Below are 18,603 nucleotides of genomic sequence, written 5' to 3'. Positions count from 1 at the left end.
ACTTCTGGTGAAGCAAGGCACTTCTGCTTTACGCGTCACTCTGCAATGTAGATGGGGCCTTGTGTTTTCGTGTTAAACCCAGTAAAACACGTTTTTACCCCCCAATTTGCATCATCACCACTCAGGGTAAAACCCGAAAACCCCTCAAAACTAACTTGGCAAAGTGCAGATTCAGCCACCAATGTGGGTACTGGAGCACCATACGACTGTACATTGAGCATGGCTGTTCCACATCTTGTGTTCATCGAAAATGCGATAAGTACTCGTTTTTTATTTTGCACCTGAAAATCTGCTTTTCCGCTCGATATCGCACGACTTTACCCTGTTTTACGGCTCCTTAGTAAATTCCCGATTTTTACCCCTCCCCTCCCCCATTTTTAAAAAATCATAAAACCTGAAAACACAAGGCCCTAAATATAGAGGACAGACTGCAAAATAAACGAGAAGCCATGTGTTTTCCAAAATTTGAATACAATTTCACGAACATGTAAACAGACTTCATTCTTTTTGTGCAGAAGTACAAAAGGTTTGTGAGAATATTAATTCCTGAGAACATAACATATGCACAGTACAAAAGCATACAAAGATCTCAAAACTACAGAGATCGACAGGCTGTAGCAATATCTACGTAGTGCACAGCACTGATTCTAAAAAGATTTCCCAGTAGCAACAGTGAATTATTTTAAAATTTAGTCACATGCAGGTGAGATGATGCTAGAAACTTCGCCTGTAATGAAATGGCTTGACTAAGGTAGAACAAGGTTGGTTGTATGCTGCAAGCTCAATACCAACACTTTTGTTCATGTATGTTTTCTGCCAACGCCAGCACAGGATCGGAACTGTCACTATAAAATGTATCTTAATGTCACAGTGTGTTCATGCTAGGTGGTGAACATTGTGTCATGCTACACCACACCTTCAGCCCAACCATAAAAATACTGAGCACTACTCACGCCTAAAAGCGCAGTACATTCCTATTCATATGAACATTCTAATAATCTACTTTGCATAGACTATAAAGACTACAAGTCACAAGTGTGCACCATTAATTCATGATACTGGACCATTTGTCCAAATTGAGGTAGAGCAGTACTATACTGGAATTTCTTTGGTGCATGATTATGTGTAATAGCACCTCACATGAGATGGCTTAATTTTTTTCCTGTGTTTTCAGACCTGACATGTGCATCAAATAAGCCCTAATTCAGCTTGGGTACAGCTGAACAGGGCTGAAACATACAGAAAAAAGAATGCCTAACAAAAATTTAAAAAAAGTCGAAATTTGAATTTAAAAAAAAATCTACAGTGTCAGGAACTTTCAACGTCTTTCTATTCTATTATCTTCATGCAGGTTTCTTTCTTCTTTTTTTTTTTGCATTATTCCAGAAGTCACCTTTTTACAAAACGATTATAGCAAATACACTTTACAAAGTTTAAAAGAATACTGCTAATGCGTATAAGAAATCACGTAGTAATCACTTAGCTGCTATGCAGCTTTGACATTCCATTAGTGATGACTGATGCAACAAACGCATGAAAGGAAAAAAAAAAGAAGACATTACGCTCCTGTTAGCCAGGTATGTTAAGCTTCTTCAGCTTTTCAGGGAATCCCGTTGGTCGCCTACGTGCATGTCTGTAGAGATTCATCACAATTTTCTTCACAGCCTTTCCAATTTCCTCTGCCGATGCACTAGGGTTCTTCAGGAGGCACCACGTGCTTCTGTCAACACCTGGCGGTGGATTCTGTAGTGCAAGCAAGAAGAAATGTTTGAAAACTTTCTGGGTTAGGGCATTGCAAAACCCTTTCACTTTGTGACTACAATTTTTTGCGAGTCACACACGGGCAGCATATTTTGCAGCCACCAAATTTCGCAAACTCCAGATGCTAGAATTTGTGCCTCGATTGTTTTGCTTTGTGATAAGCTCAAGATTGTCTGTACCACGTTTGATAAAAAAAAAAAAAGGCGTTGCACACGATTGTGCTGCAAAATAGTTCAAGTGCCTACTAGTAACCTGTGCAAGCTGTTGTAAAAACAAAGTGTGTGATTGCAGCATAGACTGCATAGCTTCTGAAATGTCTCAATTCTTGATCAAATTTTTCCCACTCTTATAATTCACAAATTTGTCAATCTGCAAAATTTCAGGAAACTAGAGTTTTGCAAAAATTAATAGTTTTATTGAAACTGTTTATTTATATATTTATTTATTCAAATATTAACGGTGTGATACTTGATAATACATGTGTGCAATTAGAGCCCGAAGTTTTAGGGTTTTACCCGATTGTTCCCCGAATTTGCACCCCGAATTGAAGGTTGCCTCTTTAGGGTGAAACCCGATTTTTACCCGGCAAATTGCCCTCACTGGTATGTCTGTAGAAATGCACCAACTTACTTGTTTGGCAGAAAAATGCAGTCACATCACCGTTTGTACCAAACCTGTACAGTCAGTTTGAGTAACTGCGCCAGATTTCTCCCCGACTTTAGCATACTGGAAGTTTTTTCGCCCGAATTTCCATGAATTCAGTGTACATGTTTATTTACCCGATTTTTACCCCCCGAATTTAGAAAAAAATATTTCCTGAAAACTTCAGGCTCTATGTGTAATGTGTGGCATATTTTTAATTTCTTATGTGAAGTTAGGTGTATGTTTTTCTTTTTTTATATGGCTTGCTGCTCAAGTCATAATACAAGTAGCGCTGAATGTTAGACGAAGCAATAGTTGTGTACGATTAGAAGAGGCAACACTGGAGAGGGAACCACTGGTTATTGTTAGCGATGTCACAAACTTTCTGAACTTCCCGAACGGGTTCTCTGCATGAGATGGGGGGGGGGGGGGGGGTTCTAGAGGGTGCACACACATCAAAGACATCACACACACGTTACAGGTCAGCTAGGGTCATCATCCTTGTGCAAAAGCATGTGTTACCTGTTGCACCATGCACGGCAGCCAAAAACAAAGAACATATCGAGGGGACCTTCCTTAAATCATGTACCGCTTTCTTGGCATGCAGTGCCCTTAACTCACCTCGTAGACAGACTGTAGCACAGTAATGTCTGTAACCGGTTTAAGATTTCCGCCAGCAACGCGGCCTGTGCAGAAGACAGGAATCACTGGTTTGTCATTCCAAACAAATTCTGCTGCCCTGCGTGCTGTACACTGTCCACCTGTAAAATTAACACACCAACACACCATGACACTCATGCGTACAACATATCATACTCGCCCACATACAAATACAGTGTGTTCATTTTTACCCTTTACAGATTTTTTTATAAAACTATGAGAACAGCATAAATGTTGTTTTTCCAGTTGAGTTATACGGCCAAGCGGACATCCTCTCAAAGAAAGTATGCAACTACAACATATCTAGAGCCTGAAGTTTTAGGGTTTTACCCGATTCTTCCCCGAATTTGCACCCCAAATTGAAGGTTGCCTCTTTAGGGTGAAACCCGATTTTTACCAGGCAAATTGCCATCTCTGGGATGTCTGCAGGAATGCACCAACTTACTTGTTTGGCAGAAAAATGCAGTTACATGACCGTTTGTATCAAACCGCTACAGTTAGTTTGAATAACTGAGCCCGATTTCTCCCCGATTTTAGCGTAATGGAAGTTTTTTCACCGAATTCGCACGAATTTAGTGCATATGTTTATTTACCCGATTTTTACCCCCTGAATTTAGAAAAAAATATTTCCCGAAAACTTCAGGCTCTAAACAGAACTAATTACCTAACATTCATTAATTCACTCTTTAATTAGGAGATTTGGGGCAAAAGCGAGCAGAATGAGAGACGATCCTCGTTGAAAGACATTCCATGTTTAAAAAACCCTGAAACATGCACGTGCGTTAAAATATCCATCCCCGAATTTTGATATGCAAATGAGACGAAATCGAAACCGCACTGACCGGGAACGCAGGGAGATCTGCTGGCCAGCTAAACCCCTTTCCGGTCCAGATGAGCCTCCGTCGGCGAAGGTGATGTGCTCCTGAGGTGCGTTATTTTTTCTTTTCCGTTTCATTTGCATACCAAAATTGAGCGATAGATATTTCACAGCACACACTCTTTTTTGGAATTTAAAAAAACAGAATGGCTTTAAATGAGGATTGTCCCTCATTCTGCTATCCTACTTTTGCCCCAAATATCCCAATTGAAGAGTGAATTAATGAATTTTAAGTAACTAGTCATCTTTTAGTTGCATACTTTCTTTGAGAGGATGTCCGCCTGGCCGTATAATGCAACTGCAAAAATGGCATTTATGCTGCTCTCATAGCTTTTTTATTTAAAAATCTGTAAAGGATTAAAATAAACACCCTGTATGACGGACCAAACAACCATGACCATGAATTTAGAACTTATCAGGGAAAACATACCTTCTATTAGAATGCATACTTGGAAGATACGAGCTATCACAGCATCCCTTTCGGCAATCGAGCTGCTGATTATTTTCATCTGACCGTACGGGACCCCTCCAAAGGTGCCATCCTCCTTCTGGTAGGCTATATTATGCACATCCTTTTGAGAAAGAGACAGAGTTACAAAGTATTTATGAGTGACTAGGGATATAGGGGCAGATCCAAACCCTTGGTTTGGGGAGTGGGGGGGGGGTTCCTTTGTCGGAGTACGCAGTGGGGGAGGGGAGAGAGGGAAATCTAATTTATAAACTGACGTTTAAGGGGGGGGGGGCAATCACCCAACCGCCCTCTGCGTTCCGTCCCAACCTCCTTCCGTCGGTGATCCCACTACCGCAGTCGTGAGTCGTGGTTCCGCGACACACGACGAAGGGACCCCCGGTTCGGGGAGAAATCGGGTTCTATCCGCATCACTAAACGTGCGATTCGGGGGGAAGTTCGGGGAAGAATCGGGTAAAACCTCAAAACCTCAGGCCCTATCTATACAAAGGGCCTGAAGTTTTAGGGTTTAACCCGATTCTTCCCCGAATTGAAGGTTGCCTCTTTAGAGTGAAACCATATTTTTACCCGGCAAATTGCCCTCACTGAGACGTCTGTAGGAACGCACTCACTAACTTGTTTGGCAGCAAATGCGGTTACATCACCATTTGTACCAAACCAGTACAGTTACTTTGAGTAAGTGAGCCCAATTTCTCCCTGAATTTAGCACACTGGAAGTCTTTTTACCCGAATTCACACGAATTTAGAGCACATGAAAGATGAACGATGAACGATGAAAGTCACTGAAAAGGTTAGCCAGCTGTAGGAGTCGAACCCACATCTTCTGGATTGCCGGTCCAGGGCTCTACTAATTGAGCTAAGCTAACACGCCTTCTCAGCGACTTCCAGGGTGCGTCATCTGAAGGGACAAACCAGTCACTCTCTCTCACTCATCCTCCTTTCACTCTTACATTTTTGCTCACTCATACACACATTCATACGACGGGATTGACGCAGGCGGCAACTGTTGAACATGAGTTCTCTCATGTTAGAGCACATGTTTATTTATCCGATTTTTACCCCCAAAATTTCGAAAAAAATATTTCCCAAAACTTTAGAGTCTATCTATACACCAGTACTGATAAGTCCCTGATACTGTTAAGCATTGGTACGAACCTGCTTTTCCCTCTCAGGCATCACATGGAAGACACGCGGCAGAGGCTTCTCAGTCAACGATCGCTCTTCGCAGAAGCTTTTCGCTACAAGATCTTCCACACCGAAGTAGCCACACGTACACAGGCTTACAAAGTTTAACGACGCCAGCTCTTGTCCAATGGCGCTACGAGAAAATCACGATGATACAGCAAACAAGTACATGCATGCATGCCATAAACTTTTGACAGCTTTAAGAGTGAGAAGTGGCAACTAACTGGCAGATGTTCTCAGACTTCTTGCTCGACAGTTGGGTGCTTCCCGTCACGTAAACTTTGAAATCCACCGTTGGCAACTCTTTCCTTAGTTTGCTTTCCTGTATAGCAAATGACGTACTAATGTTTTACACGAGAGCACGCAGCTAAACACAAGTCACCGTAGCTTTCTCTTTTATACATACGGGACCTACCAGTATGCTCGTCCCCTCCGGAGCTTGGTCAAACACCCTCTTCTCGGGCTGCGTTAGAACCTTTCGTAGCTGGTCGGGAAGCTTGTTTTCCAAGCCGTTGATATCTCCCTAAACCCGGATAACACACCAATCATATACAGTGAACCCTCGTTAATATGACCCCCGATAATCTGACATACGCGCTTTACAACCATACTCCTGGGGAACAATGCAGTGAAACCTCTGCAAATCACCCCCGTTAATATGACAATTCTGCATTATGACCAAAATTTTCGGGAACGACCATGGTCATAATAACGAGGGTTCGCTGTACACGTAAATATAGCCTGTGGCAGATGTGTAAGTATGCCTGGAGCATAAGCCTTGAACGTACCTGCATGACAGTCGATGCGAACTGGACCCTCTTTTGTAGCGCAACAGGAAGCTCCCTGTCCGTGCACGAAATCACGACTACTTTCTTGCGCAAGAGACAGTAAAATGCCTGAGTGAGCAAAAGGAAACAGAGCGAGAAAGTGAGAGTGACAAATACATAATAAACTACATGGCCCATGCAAACATATGCAGTCTTATCTCAATTTTGTGTACATGTCTGCGCTAAATAACTCCCGTCTGCTGACGATGAACAGATAACGATGACGATGACATCATGAGCTTTGCTGCCCTGTAATGAGTTTGTCCGCATATGTCCTGGACGTATTTCATCGTGCATCTTTCAAAGATTCGCAGGGCCATGTTCGGAGCATAAGTGAACAATTATTGGGCTGTACAAAATTGTGTTGCTTGTAAGCAGAAATTTCAATAACTAGAGCCTTGTGTTTTGGGGTTAAACCCGGCACAGCCCATTTTTACCGCTCAATTTGCATCACCATTTAGGGTAGAACCCCCCCCCCCCCCCAAAAAAAAAAACACAACTGCAAATTCAATGCTACTACAGGCACTGGAGAATGCTAAAGCACTGCACATCCAGCTTTGCCACCTGACATCTCCCAATTTTCCCCTGTTCTACAGCTCTTGAAATAAGATCAGACTTTTGTGCCCCAATTTTCAAAAACCCTAAAACTTGAAAACACAATTAAGCATCCATTAATAATGCATCTTACATGCATCCTCCAAAGTAAAACTCCCACATGTTGAAATGCTTGGAAGGAAGGAGGTTCTTTAGAAAAGAAATGCATGTTGTTCATACGAAGCATGAGGCTCTCTCCAATCAGCATTGGGTAAGTGTATACTGACCTGCTGCTGTGAAGCTTTTGATGCAACGTAGTTGTCTGTCAGTAACAGGATGACCACATCTGCCCTCAGTGCTTGCCGTCTGAATTCATTCTTCCTGCTGCAGTTCCTCAGTGACAGACTGTCACTATCTGAGAATTACAATTATGCATATACAGCTTAATGGAACTTTGTCACAGTATGCAACACGCAAGACGTGACAACATGAAGGTCTCACCTGTGCCGTCCATGCTGCAAGAGAAATGAAAAGACTGTGTGCGGTACACCAGAGGAGGTGCAGATGGCGGAGGGCACAGTTCATTATATGGAATGCTGTCCTGGGACGAAAAAACGGGAGTGGAGACTGGGGTGGACGGTGTTGTACCCGTACTGCTGGGGCTGGACGCTCCATGAACCATGTCTGCAGAGCACCAGGTTTCATAGCAGTTGAACTCCAGCAGCTGCTGAAGTTTTGCACCCTGTCAAAGATGAAGACTATTCATTCAATGCTGGGGTACCGCCACACACTCAGAGTCTATATTCTGGAGTGTACCCTTATAGCTTCGTGTCTTGGGGATGCAAAAACGCAAATTCAACCACGCGTGAAGGCACTGGAGAACTCCAAATGCTTAGCACTCAGCGATATTGCTTGGCACCTGCTATTCGTCTAAAATGTGAGCACCTTTTTTTATTCCTCATTTTACCCTTATTTTGTGCTTCAGAAAATGAACCCCCAATTTTTAAAAAACATTAAACCTAAAAACACAAAGGTCTAGGTACCTTCCATGTCCAAAAGTAAAGGGTACCAGCATTATACGAGGGTGGTTCCATAAGTTTCCGTCTCGAGGTAGAAAATGCGCGCGAATTTGAAAATGCGATTAAGGACGCGTGGCGCCATCTGTTGGAGGGCCGGAGCACCACCCTCAACCCTCTCCATGCTTTTGTTGGTTGGAGAGCGGCATTTCAAACAGCCAGGGTGCACTCTTCAGTTAAAATGGAAAAAATAGAGTACCGCGCTGTGATAAAATTCTTGACAAAAGAGGGATTTTCACCTAAAGAAATTAAATCGCGACTGGACAACGTGTATAGGGAAGCCTCTCCGTCGTACACAACGGTAAAAGACTGGGCTAAGCAGTTTCGACTGGGGCGAGAGTCCATTGAAGATGATCCATGCGATGGTCATCCAGTGGAAGTGGTGACACAAGAAAATTTGCCTCTTGTCGAGGAGGAAGTGCTGAGCGACAGGCGTCTGAAGGTGAAGGAAATCTCAGAAAGGCTGGGGCTTTCCAAAACAACCGTTTTTCGCATCATCGGCGAGGGCCTTCACATGAAAAAGCTCAGTGCGAGATGGGTGCCACGACTTCTTTCGTCAGTTCAAAAGCGACAGTGCGTCGTCTGTGCCAAAGACTTTTTGGAGCTCTGTCAAGAGAACGAAGAAGAAATATTGAAGTCAATTGTCACAGGGGATGAGACTATGGTGCTCTGCTATGATCCCCTTTCGAAAAAGGAGTCGATGGAATGGCGCAAACCAGGAGAAGCACCCCCGAGAAAAGCCAAGGTCACACAATCCACAAAGATCATGGCAACAATATTTTGGGATTGTCACGGGATCCTCCTCATCGACTTCAAAGAGAGGAACACCACAGTGAATGCGACTTATTATGCTTCAGTCCTGCACAGACTGCGAGACGCCATCAAGGAAAAGAGGCGCGGCGGGTTGAGTCGAGGTGTCCGGTTGCTCCAGGACAATGCCCCTGTCCTGGCTTCTATTGCCAAGGCTGCACTGAAGGAGTGCGGCTTCGAAGAAATCCACCACCCACCCTACAGTCCAGACTTGGCACCGAGTGACTACTTCCTGTTCTCAAACTTGAAGAGGGATCTCAGAGGACGGAGATTTCAAAACGACAGTGAGGTGCAAGAGGCAGTTTTCCAGCATTTTGCGGACAAAACTTCGGACTATTTTTTCAAGGGTATAAGAATGCTGGTTGAAAGGTGTCAAAAGTCCATCAAAGTTAAGGGTGACTATGTCGAAAAGTGATACACTTGTTTCGTCTCTATGACTATTAAAAGTTGGTCGGGCCGGAAACTTATGGAACCACCCTCGCAACTAGAGCCTGAAGTTTTAGGGTTAAACCCGTTTCTTCCCCAAATTTGCACCCTGAATTGTAGGTGGCCTCTTTGGGGTGAAACCTGATTTTTACCCGGCAAATTGCCCTCACTGAAACGTCTGTAGGAATGCACATTAGCTTGTTTGGCAGCAAAAGCAATTACATCACCGTTTGTACCAAACCGGTACAGTTTGTTTGAGCAATAGAGCCAAATTTCTCCCAGATTTTAGCATACTGGAAGTTTTCCCACCCGAATTTGCATGAATTTAGAGCACATGTTGATTTCCCCGATCTTTACCCCCCGAATTATGAAAAAAATATTTCCCAAAAACTCCAGGCTCTAATTATAACATCAGAAATGTATTGATGGAGTTTCACTGTATTATTGGATTCCAGAGCAGTGTTCTACACAGCGATGTACGCTGAACTTACCAGCTTTTTATCTTCTGGGTGAGCACTGATCACCACAAAGGGCCGTATGGCTGGGCAAACAGGAGAAGTGCCACTGTCCGCAGCCGCCACAACTGGCTTTGGCTGGAAAAAAATAGAAGCCCAATTTTTCGCAAAGGTAAGGAAGTGACAACATTCACAGAAACACAGGGTGCTATAGATCACTGCAGGTCGTGCATAAATGCCATCAAAGCGGGTTCACAGGAATGCTCCAGCAAATGCGCGACATGCAGGGATTTTCCCAGTACTCCCCAGCAACACACGTCCCAAGACGTGTCTCCTCAAAATTTTCTGACACGGATATACGAGGCAGTAGCCATCCGGTACAGGTGACACACGCCCCCCTACGGAATTCGGACACCCACCTAAGATGAGAGCCTCCTGCGAATATCCCTGGTGACAGAGTTCAACAACAGCGAAAAATCAGTGCCTGCACATTTTGCAATTATGCACTGTAGTTTTTTTTCAGAATAACATGAATTAAACAATGATGTGCAGCTTTATGGATGCCAAAGTATGCGATTTATATGTTATGTATGGTGGCACTTGGGAATAACAACTAGTAATAGCAGAATGCTGTAGATTCCTTGCCAAATGCAACTTAAAGCCAGAAGCACTTGACCCTGTCACGGAAAAGCACATATATGTCTACACAGAGAGACATAACTTGATTATGTGCAGGGCCTTGTGGTTTAGGGTTAAGCCCGATAAAACCCATTTTTATCCCGTGACTTGCATCATCGACACTTAGGGTAAAACCCCGAAATCTAACTTGGCAAAGTGCCAATTCGGTCACCGATACGGGCAGTGGGCACTGCTAAGTGCTGCACACTCAGCATCGATGTTCCGCGTCTTGTGTTAATCTGAAATGCGGTAAGCTCTCCTTTGTTTACACTTTACCCAAAAATCCGCTTTTCCACCTGATATCGCCCGATTTTACCTCGTTTTACAGCTCCTGAAATAAAACCAGATTCTTACCCCCCCCCCCCCCAATTTTCAAAAACCATAAAACCCCAAAACAAGGCCCTATATACGTACTTTATCGGTGTACCAATTCCCTCCCGATCATGAGCAACTTAACAACATTGGAAAGCAGGATGAAGACTACACGTAGCTTCGGCTTTTATGTTGATGTTGCATGCATCACAGAAGACTTGGCAAGGGTTTCGAATAGCATTGCGAGTGGATGTTACGGAAGACGAGGAAACATGTTATAGACAACACCAATTTTTCATAATCCTTTCGGCATAGAATGAGGGCAATGGCTGTGATAGCCATTGTGCACACTGAGCCAAGAGGAAGGACAGAGGCTGACAAATGTCCAGTATTGTTGTGTGCAGGGGAACTGGACAGTTTTGCGAGAGAAAATAAAGAGGCTTTTAAACAGAGCCTCTTGGATATCCTAAACTGTGCCAGCTACTTACCACGTTTCCCTTTTTGTACTGCATCAAAATCCGATAAATTTCCCTGGCCACGCGCTCAACTGAAGGCGTCTCCCAATTGCGGACGGTTTCCTCTTCCTCCCCGTCGCTTTCTTTAACCCCTATGTAGAGTTGGGACCATGTAGCAGCAAGTACGGCATATAAAAATTACAATAAATATTTATTATTTTCACCTTGCTGCACTTCTTCTTCAGTCCTCCAGTTAACGTACTGTATGGACGCAAACTGAATTGCTAGGTGATTAGGAGGCCACGTCTTGAGGAAGTTGACGGGGATTACAAATTTTCCGATGTAGTCAGCCAGCTTCACCTGTCGTACAAGGCAGAAACACTGATGAGCACGACGTTCATATCACGAAAACGTAAACGTGCAAAAGAGAGTTAGAGTCACACTATAACACACCGTGACAAGTTTCTGACACTTTACAAACTGTTTCTAAGATGGTTTCTTGAACTCAGAGAACGAGAGGAAAGGATCTGATAGGTTCTGATACATAATGCATATTTTTAGAGCCAGAAGTTTTAGGGTTTAACCCGATTCTTCCCCGAACTGGCACCCCGAATTGAAGGTTGCCTCTTTAGGGTGAAACCCGATATTTACCTGGCAAATTGCCCTCACTTAGAAGTCCGTAGGAACGCACACTTAGCTTGTTTGGCAGCAAATGCAGTTACATCACGGTTTGTACCAAACCAGTACAGTTAGTTTGAGTAACTGAGCCCGATTTCTCCCCGAATTTAGCATACTGGAAGTTTTTCCACCCAAATTTGCATGAATTTAGAGCACATGTTTATTTACCCGATTTTTACCCTCTGAATTTAGAAAAAAATATTTCCCGAAAACTTCAGGCTCTACATATTTTCACCTCTAGTTCATATTAAAGGGACGGTCTCATACAGCTGGGGCGATTCTGAAACTTAGCCAAAACTAGCTTCACGAGTACTGTACACATACAACCGTCAAAGTTTCATTCGGAATAACCAAGTCGTTTTCGAGGAATTTGTCGAAACGTGCCGTAATAGCAGACGACAAAACCTGCGCTTATCTCATGCATACGTCACGTACGACATCGGCCTGCGGATACGTCGTCGTTGTCATGGTAATTGTAACTTGCAGAAGTACCTTGGGTTGAGTCATCCCCTCAGCTCTCAAAATGGGGACACTTAGGCATATACCTCCGCGAGCGGAGAATTTAGTCCGAGCATTGACTCTGAGGTCTCCGATAATGTAGTGCATAATCGGATACGTGGAAGCTAAGTCACGTGTTTTCTTTCCGCGAGTATTTAATGCGATTTTTAAATAAACACGCACTCCTTCTCCATGTACGTCGTCAGCGACACTTCATTTCGAAGCATGATCAGGATGCAACGGGGAGTGTAATGGAAGCGCGCGTAATATATTTTTGGTCGGAGCTGTAATGCGACCGCGTGCGCCGATGGCCAGCGACTTCAGATTTGTGATTGTGGGCAGGGATCGGAACCGGAACTGAACCCGAACCGAAAACCGGAAAAAAACGTTATTTTCTGACAAACCCGAACCGAACCGAACCCGAACAATTTTTTTGCTTGTCCTGAGCTGAACCGGAACTGAACCGAAAAAAATTGATACGGTTACCAGTTCGGGAATCGGTTCAGAGGTGAATTAATTGTACTACTGACGGACCTTTTTTTTTGCTCACCTGAAACGGTTATCTCACACCTTTCTCTTACAACCGTGTACGGTGAGCGTAAGCTTGCTTGCATGTAGCAAAATTACTGCCCGTGGACCGGTTAAACCTGGGCCGAAAAAAGTAACTGTTCCAATCCCAGTAAATGCCCCGACCGCTGTCAGATTTTTTTTTGTCTGTGTATGCGCGGGGGTGGGGAGGGTTCTCCCTGAGCCGAACCCGAACCGAACCGATATACCTGAACCCGTTCAAGCTGATAATTTCGGTTCATCGGAGCTAAACCCGAACCGAACCAATATGCCTGAACCCGAACCCGAACCGGACCGAAAAAAATACCGGTTCCGATCCCTGATTGTGGGTGGGGTTGTCCTGCGACTTTTAACTTGTCTCTGAGGATTAGCATAGTTATTCTAAACCACCATGCTTGCCACTTCTTAGAATGTGCGTTTTTCACCTGAGAACTGAAAGAAAACGTAGGAGAGTTGCCGCGGTGCCCAGTAACTTCTGAAAGTCGTCTGCTCCCGCTGATGCATTAGCGCGCGCAAAAACAGACAATTTCTGTGTCCTATCACGGACTTTCCAGCAGGGAGACGTGGCCGTTCTTATTGTTGCCAACACAGATTGCGGCATGCTCTGCAATCTTTATCAATTTAATTCGGTTATTTAACAACTGTGGCGTGTTTTGTCGGGTAAATTCGCAGTATTCTATTTTCAACAAAGGGCAATCAAATGGTACACTTTATGAGAGGGGCAGGGGGTACGAGACCGTCCCTTTAAGGTACTTGATATTATACTGATCACACATATTGTAAATAAATATATGGCTTTTCCCAGTTCAGCTGAATTCATGAGTGTATTGTAGGGCCCTGTGTTTTCGAGTTTTATGTTTTTTGAAAATCGAGGGGGGGTAAAGATCGGGTTTTATTTCGGGAGCCATAAGGCAGGGTAAAATCGGGCGATATCGGGTGGAAGAGCAGATTTCCGGGTCGAAAATAGATAAAAGAGCGATACTCACACTTCAGAATAACACAAGATACAAAACAGTCATGCTGAGTGTACAGTGCTTAGCATTCGGATGTGTCCGTATTGGTGACTGCATTGGCATGTTGACATGTTGGTTTTAGTTTTTTTTTTTTTTTTTACCCCAACGGCTGATGGTGCTAATCGGGGGTAAAAATGGGTTTTACCCTAAAACACAGGGCACTATGCATACTACCCTAATTACGTGCAATGTAGAAATGTGTGGAATTTGGTAACAATCAGGATGTTCCCATGAAAAGAATTGCATTCAGAACTTGATCCTGTAGAGGATAAATATAAACTGCCTGCAAAATAAATACCACTAGCACTACGTCGGAAGGTTGAATCTTACCTCTTTATTGGTGTATGTTGTATTTCCGTACCTCGCAGTTACTAATGGTACAAATATGGTGCAGCTCTGAATGGCATCGTTCAACCTGTTCTGCCAGTCGTCTCCAGGAAAAATATCGTACTGGTCCTGGAGTACGAGAAATTGCAACGAATAATTATGTTGTACTAAACATCAAACTGTAATATTGATACAAAAGAAACAAATTTGTTTTGTAAGGTACACAGGATGTCAAATCACAAGATGTCTAATCAATCTAATCAAATTACAATCTGCAGAAAAATAAGTGCCACTGCAACCAAGGTCTACAGCGCTCTGAAACGTTATGAGATGTTGCAACTTAGCCGCAGCAAAGCACTACAAATGAAGCTCAGAGTTAGTTGTTTCAAATTCAATATTCTGATTAAAAAGGTCTTTCCCAGACCTTAAAAACTGCATTCTATAGACATCTCCCTGTTTGTAAACAAATGATGTCATACTGTTCAACAGTGCCACCAATTTGGTAGAGTTGAACTATGCTCGAAGCTGGGGGCGAACAAGGTAGCACCCGAAAGCACAGTCTTGAGGGGATTACGATGGTCCCCGAAAGTGCCCATTCGTGGAACCCAGCCCTCCCCTTCCGATTTGTTTCGGTTTCAGTCGGTCTACCAACGTCATGATCACGTTTCTCGGGTAGAGGTCTATTAAGGGTCGATGACTTTGAAAGCCATTGTACTCACCAAAAACACTTTTGCTCCAAGCATCTCCAACTCTTGCTTAAGCTTCTTTGCATGTTCAACAGCTTCACTTCTAGCATAGCTAATGACAATGTCCTTTTCCAAGACATTCTTTGGTGTGAATCCAGTGCTAACATGCAACAGAATCTGATCTCAGAATTGTACAACAGTGCCATACAGCTCGTGTCAAAAAGTAGAAATTGAGGCACAGAGAAAGGTAAAGTAGATTGCCATTTTTGTCTGTGTTGTACAGTGCTGGACAAAAGGTTACGGAACACGCTCCGGTGCATTCCTTCCTCAGAGTGCCATGCTAGTAGTGAATGGGACCGTATGAACTTACAGACATGTGCCTAGGTAACCCAGTCACCTGTTTGCAAGTCCGTGTGGTACCATTCGCTGCTAGCGTGTCACTCTGAAGAAGGAATGCGCCGGAGCATGTTCCGTAAACTTTTGTCCAGCCCTGTACCTGTTACAGGCAAATTTCTACAGAAGAGTTTTCCTTTGCCCTTGGACGGTCTTCAAATATTGACATAGTAAAGAAAATATCAATATAAAAATGTAATATAAGAACAAGATTCAGTAGGCTGGTAACACCCTACGAAAATTATAAAAGACGTTGTCAAATGAAAGCCTAGGAATGTGATAGCAGCCACTTGCAAGGAATACCACGATTGGCCCATCATGTTTGCAGAACAGTTATCGTGAACAACTTCCGACCCCTTAAAAATCCCTAATGTTTAAAAATTTAGGGGAGGCTCTCCCTGTTGGAGAGGTCAGCGAGGTTTTGTGCGTAGAATTTATTTTTGTGACCTTTAATTTTATTTGATCTACTTACTTTATACTGCTCATTGACTTAATTAATAATTTAGTAATATAAATTAAATTAATTATATTCATTTAATTAAATTAATTCCTGCCTCGAAACCACAAGACCAAAACGTTCCACCATTTCACCAGCCGCATAAACAATCGGAAAGACGTAAACTCTACGCAAAAATAAACATTTCTGCATTTACGCTGTCCTTTACGCATTCCATTTCCTACAGACATTTACGCATAGCACCGCAAAAGCGTTGTTCCCAGTGGCGTCACTAGGGTATGTGTCACCCGGTGCCGGAGCTCTTTGGGTCCACCCCCCAATAATCTATTCCGTTCCAAACCAGGCGATAGATGATAAATAATAATAATATACCCCACGTAGAAAAAAAATCACATGCTCGCGGAGGGCCCCTTTATGTTGTTTTTTACGTCATTGTGCCACAGAAAGAGAGAGGAAGCAGCGGTATTGGTGTGGTGCGTCACCCCCTTCCGTTGTGCCACCCGGTGTGGACTGCACCCCCCACAGCCCCCTAGCGGCACCACTGGTTGTAACACATACACACCTGCCCTTCTTCCTTTTCCTGCAGTTCTTGTTGGGACGATCAGAGCATATAGGTGTCAATGCACCCGAAGACAGTTGTATTGTTATGACACCACGTGATACGGCATCCCATCCGGTGAGTAGGGCTTCCTGGTCTGCCTGAACGGGCCAACCATTTCGGTCTTGAAAGACAAAGTCATCCGCTAACAGCTGTAACACAGATGAGCCTTATTCCACACCTGGCGATACACTTTTTTGTAAATTACATTACTAAAATAACTATACTTACCTGCTTCTTTATAGAGGCACGGAGCATCACTAGGGTATCATTTCTGTCTGCAAAGATGAATCCAATTACGGGGCCTCCATACTTTTTAATGCCAATCCGCCGTTGCTCTGAAATTATGTTTCAAACGTGCAAGGGCACAATAATAATTAGTTGCTATGGTATGTTGCTGAAGTCTTGTACATGAGAAGCCAAAAAATATTAGGAATGGCAAGGAAGCTGAAAACACTCCATGCAGGGCTGGCATCTACAGGGCACAGAAAAAAGTCATCTTTCGGGAAGCAAGAATGCGGGGGGGGGGGGGGGGGGGGGGGCAAAATTATCCCAAGATAAGAGTCGAGAGAAAGCGATAGCATTTACGAAGTGTGAAACAAACTAACCGAATGGTCTAGCAATAAATAATGCTGTGGAGTTTTGAAGAACATCGTTCAGTGTGACAAGCTCTTCTAGCTGCCTTGATACAGGACACCTGTTGACAGAACATGATATATCAATCTGAATCTATCTCAATCACTCGTTCGCAAAGTCAAGGCGCCATTGTTTTTACGGCCGACTTAATATTACTATATCGAGTTCGTCTATTGCACTGAGGTGGGAGCAGCCCGTGCAGCCACTTTTTGAACCCACCATTATAAGATGTACAAGTTTTTGTATCCTCGATCTCTAATAGTACGCGCATTCTTTCCATTCCTTCCCACTGCAATGCGCGCATCCACATATGAGCTATAGTCACGCGAGCAACAACCGGTGCCCACGCTTCGATGAGCACAGGGCACAGGGGAACGAGAACGAACTTGCCTTTCTTGCGTCAGAATTGTGAAGTCCAACTGATAAGTGTGAAGCTCGTTCGTAACGAGTTGCCTAACTTCAACCAGAGAGATATCACCGGGTGGCAATCTGATAACTCCAAGGATGTCATTCCGAGAAGAGCCCTCATCAACATCAACTTCTCCAATCAGATGTACGGTGATGAGGCGGTGAGAGGTCATTGTCTGTAACAAAACAAAGTGACCCGTGACCTCCAAATCTCGTGATCAAGCGCGCTCTTCGCAAAGATATAGATAAAATATACCTACCAGAGTGAACCGGCGTTCCTACCTCCGATGTGCCGGGATAACGGTGCTGCGTGCATAACACCGCTAGCTGTACTTGATAGTGGTGCTCATCGGATGCCGGAACGGAATTGTCTACGTCAGCTATAACGTATTCGGATGCACGCGGTAACAAAATACTCACTACGCAAGCACGTACACACGCACTGCGATCTCGAGGTTTTATGAGTGGGAAATTGTGAGTGGGTCTTTCCTGTCCCTTCCTTTCGCTCTTCTCTCACTCTCATGCGGATACAGTGTTTTTTTTTTTGCACTCTCACGCTATTGTATTTCGGAGCGCGCGCAGCGTTCGTCATCGTATATCCCATGTCCTTCACGTATGTCGGTTAATACCAAGGCGAAAATTAACATTGCCGAAACAGCAGTCTTCGTTTATCCGAATTGGCAGCTCTTTCTGCGCGCGTTTCTTTTGCGCTGTGGAAAATCGTTTCCGAATTGACAAGTACGTGAACCACGTACGAACTTCCGTGGAATGTCCCGGCATAAACCTACGACATGGATTTCTAGTAGACTTTTATTTGTGTTGCTGAAGGGGCAAGGAAACCCTAGAATGCAACACAGGACACAGGTAGCCCGGAGCAACGCGGGTGACTAAGCAGGCAGCAATGCGATGCTTTCACCTTTCACTCTTTCAACTTCCTAAAGGGAGGGAAGGTCCAAGACCCCCTGCCCCCTCTCTGCCAATCACCACACACGTTCACATGAAAGGAAGTAGAAAAAGGATTGGTGTTCCTTGGTGCAATAATTTCCTTCTATGCGGCCATTCCTTCAGCATTGCTTTCTTGTTTCATGCATTTTGGGTTTGCAGGACGATGCCAGCCAGTCTGCACGGATCTCCATGGGCACGTGTCGTACGTGATGCCGATTTTTTTTTTTTTT

The 18,603-nt window shown here is 43.9% G+C and overlaps 1 protein-coding gene across 2 annotated transcripts; it reads right to left on the bottom strand.

Annotated features, from left to right (window-relative positions):
* Window positions 1-436: 436 nt before the first annotated feature.
* LOC135394707 (uncharacterized) lies at window positions 437-17,910 on the bottom strand. 2 transcript variants are annotated; one of them, XM_064625579.1, is made up of 19 exons: window positions 17,689-17,910; window positions 17,411-17,604; window positions 16,993-17,081; window positions 16,616-16,722; window positions 16,349-16,536; window positions 14,970-15,096; window positions 14,254-14,379; window positions 11,392-11,527; window positions 11,201-11,310; window positions 9,759-9,860; window positions 7,457-7,697; window positions 7,243-7,370; window positions 6,383-6,490; window positions 6,010-6,117; window positions 5,819-5,916; window positions 5,565-5,727; window positions 4,371-4,512; window positions 3,025-3,164; window positions 437-1,743 (listed from the first exon to the last, which is right to left on the bottom strand). In XM_064625579.1, the coding sequence occupies exons 2-19, from the start codon at window positions 17,599-17,601 to the stop codon at window positions 1,570-1,572; spliced, it is 2,478 nt and encodes an 825-aa protein (XP_064481649.1). In that variant the 5' UTR covers window positions 17,602-17,604; window positions 17,689-17,910; the 3' UTR covers window positions 437-1,569. The 2 variants fall into 2 exon arrangements, with proteins under 2 accessions (XP_064481649.1, XP_064481648.1); XM_064625578.1 differs by having other exon boundaries at window positions 11,201-11,319; window positions 17,689-17,909.
* Window positions 17,911-18,603: the final 693 nt, after the last annotated feature.

The sequence above is a fragment of the Ornithodoros turicata genome, chromosome 5 (assembly GCF_037126465.1).
Source record: "Ornithodoros turicata isolate Travis chromosome 5, ASM3712646v1, whole genome shotgun sequence".
NCBI classification, from domain to species: Eukaryota; Metazoa; Arthropoda; class Arachnida; order Ixodida; family Argasidae; genus Ornithodoros; species Ornithodoros turicata.
The sequence above is the reverse complement of the archived record's forward strand: the minus strand, read 5'-3'. Positions and strand labels throughout refer to the sequence as shown.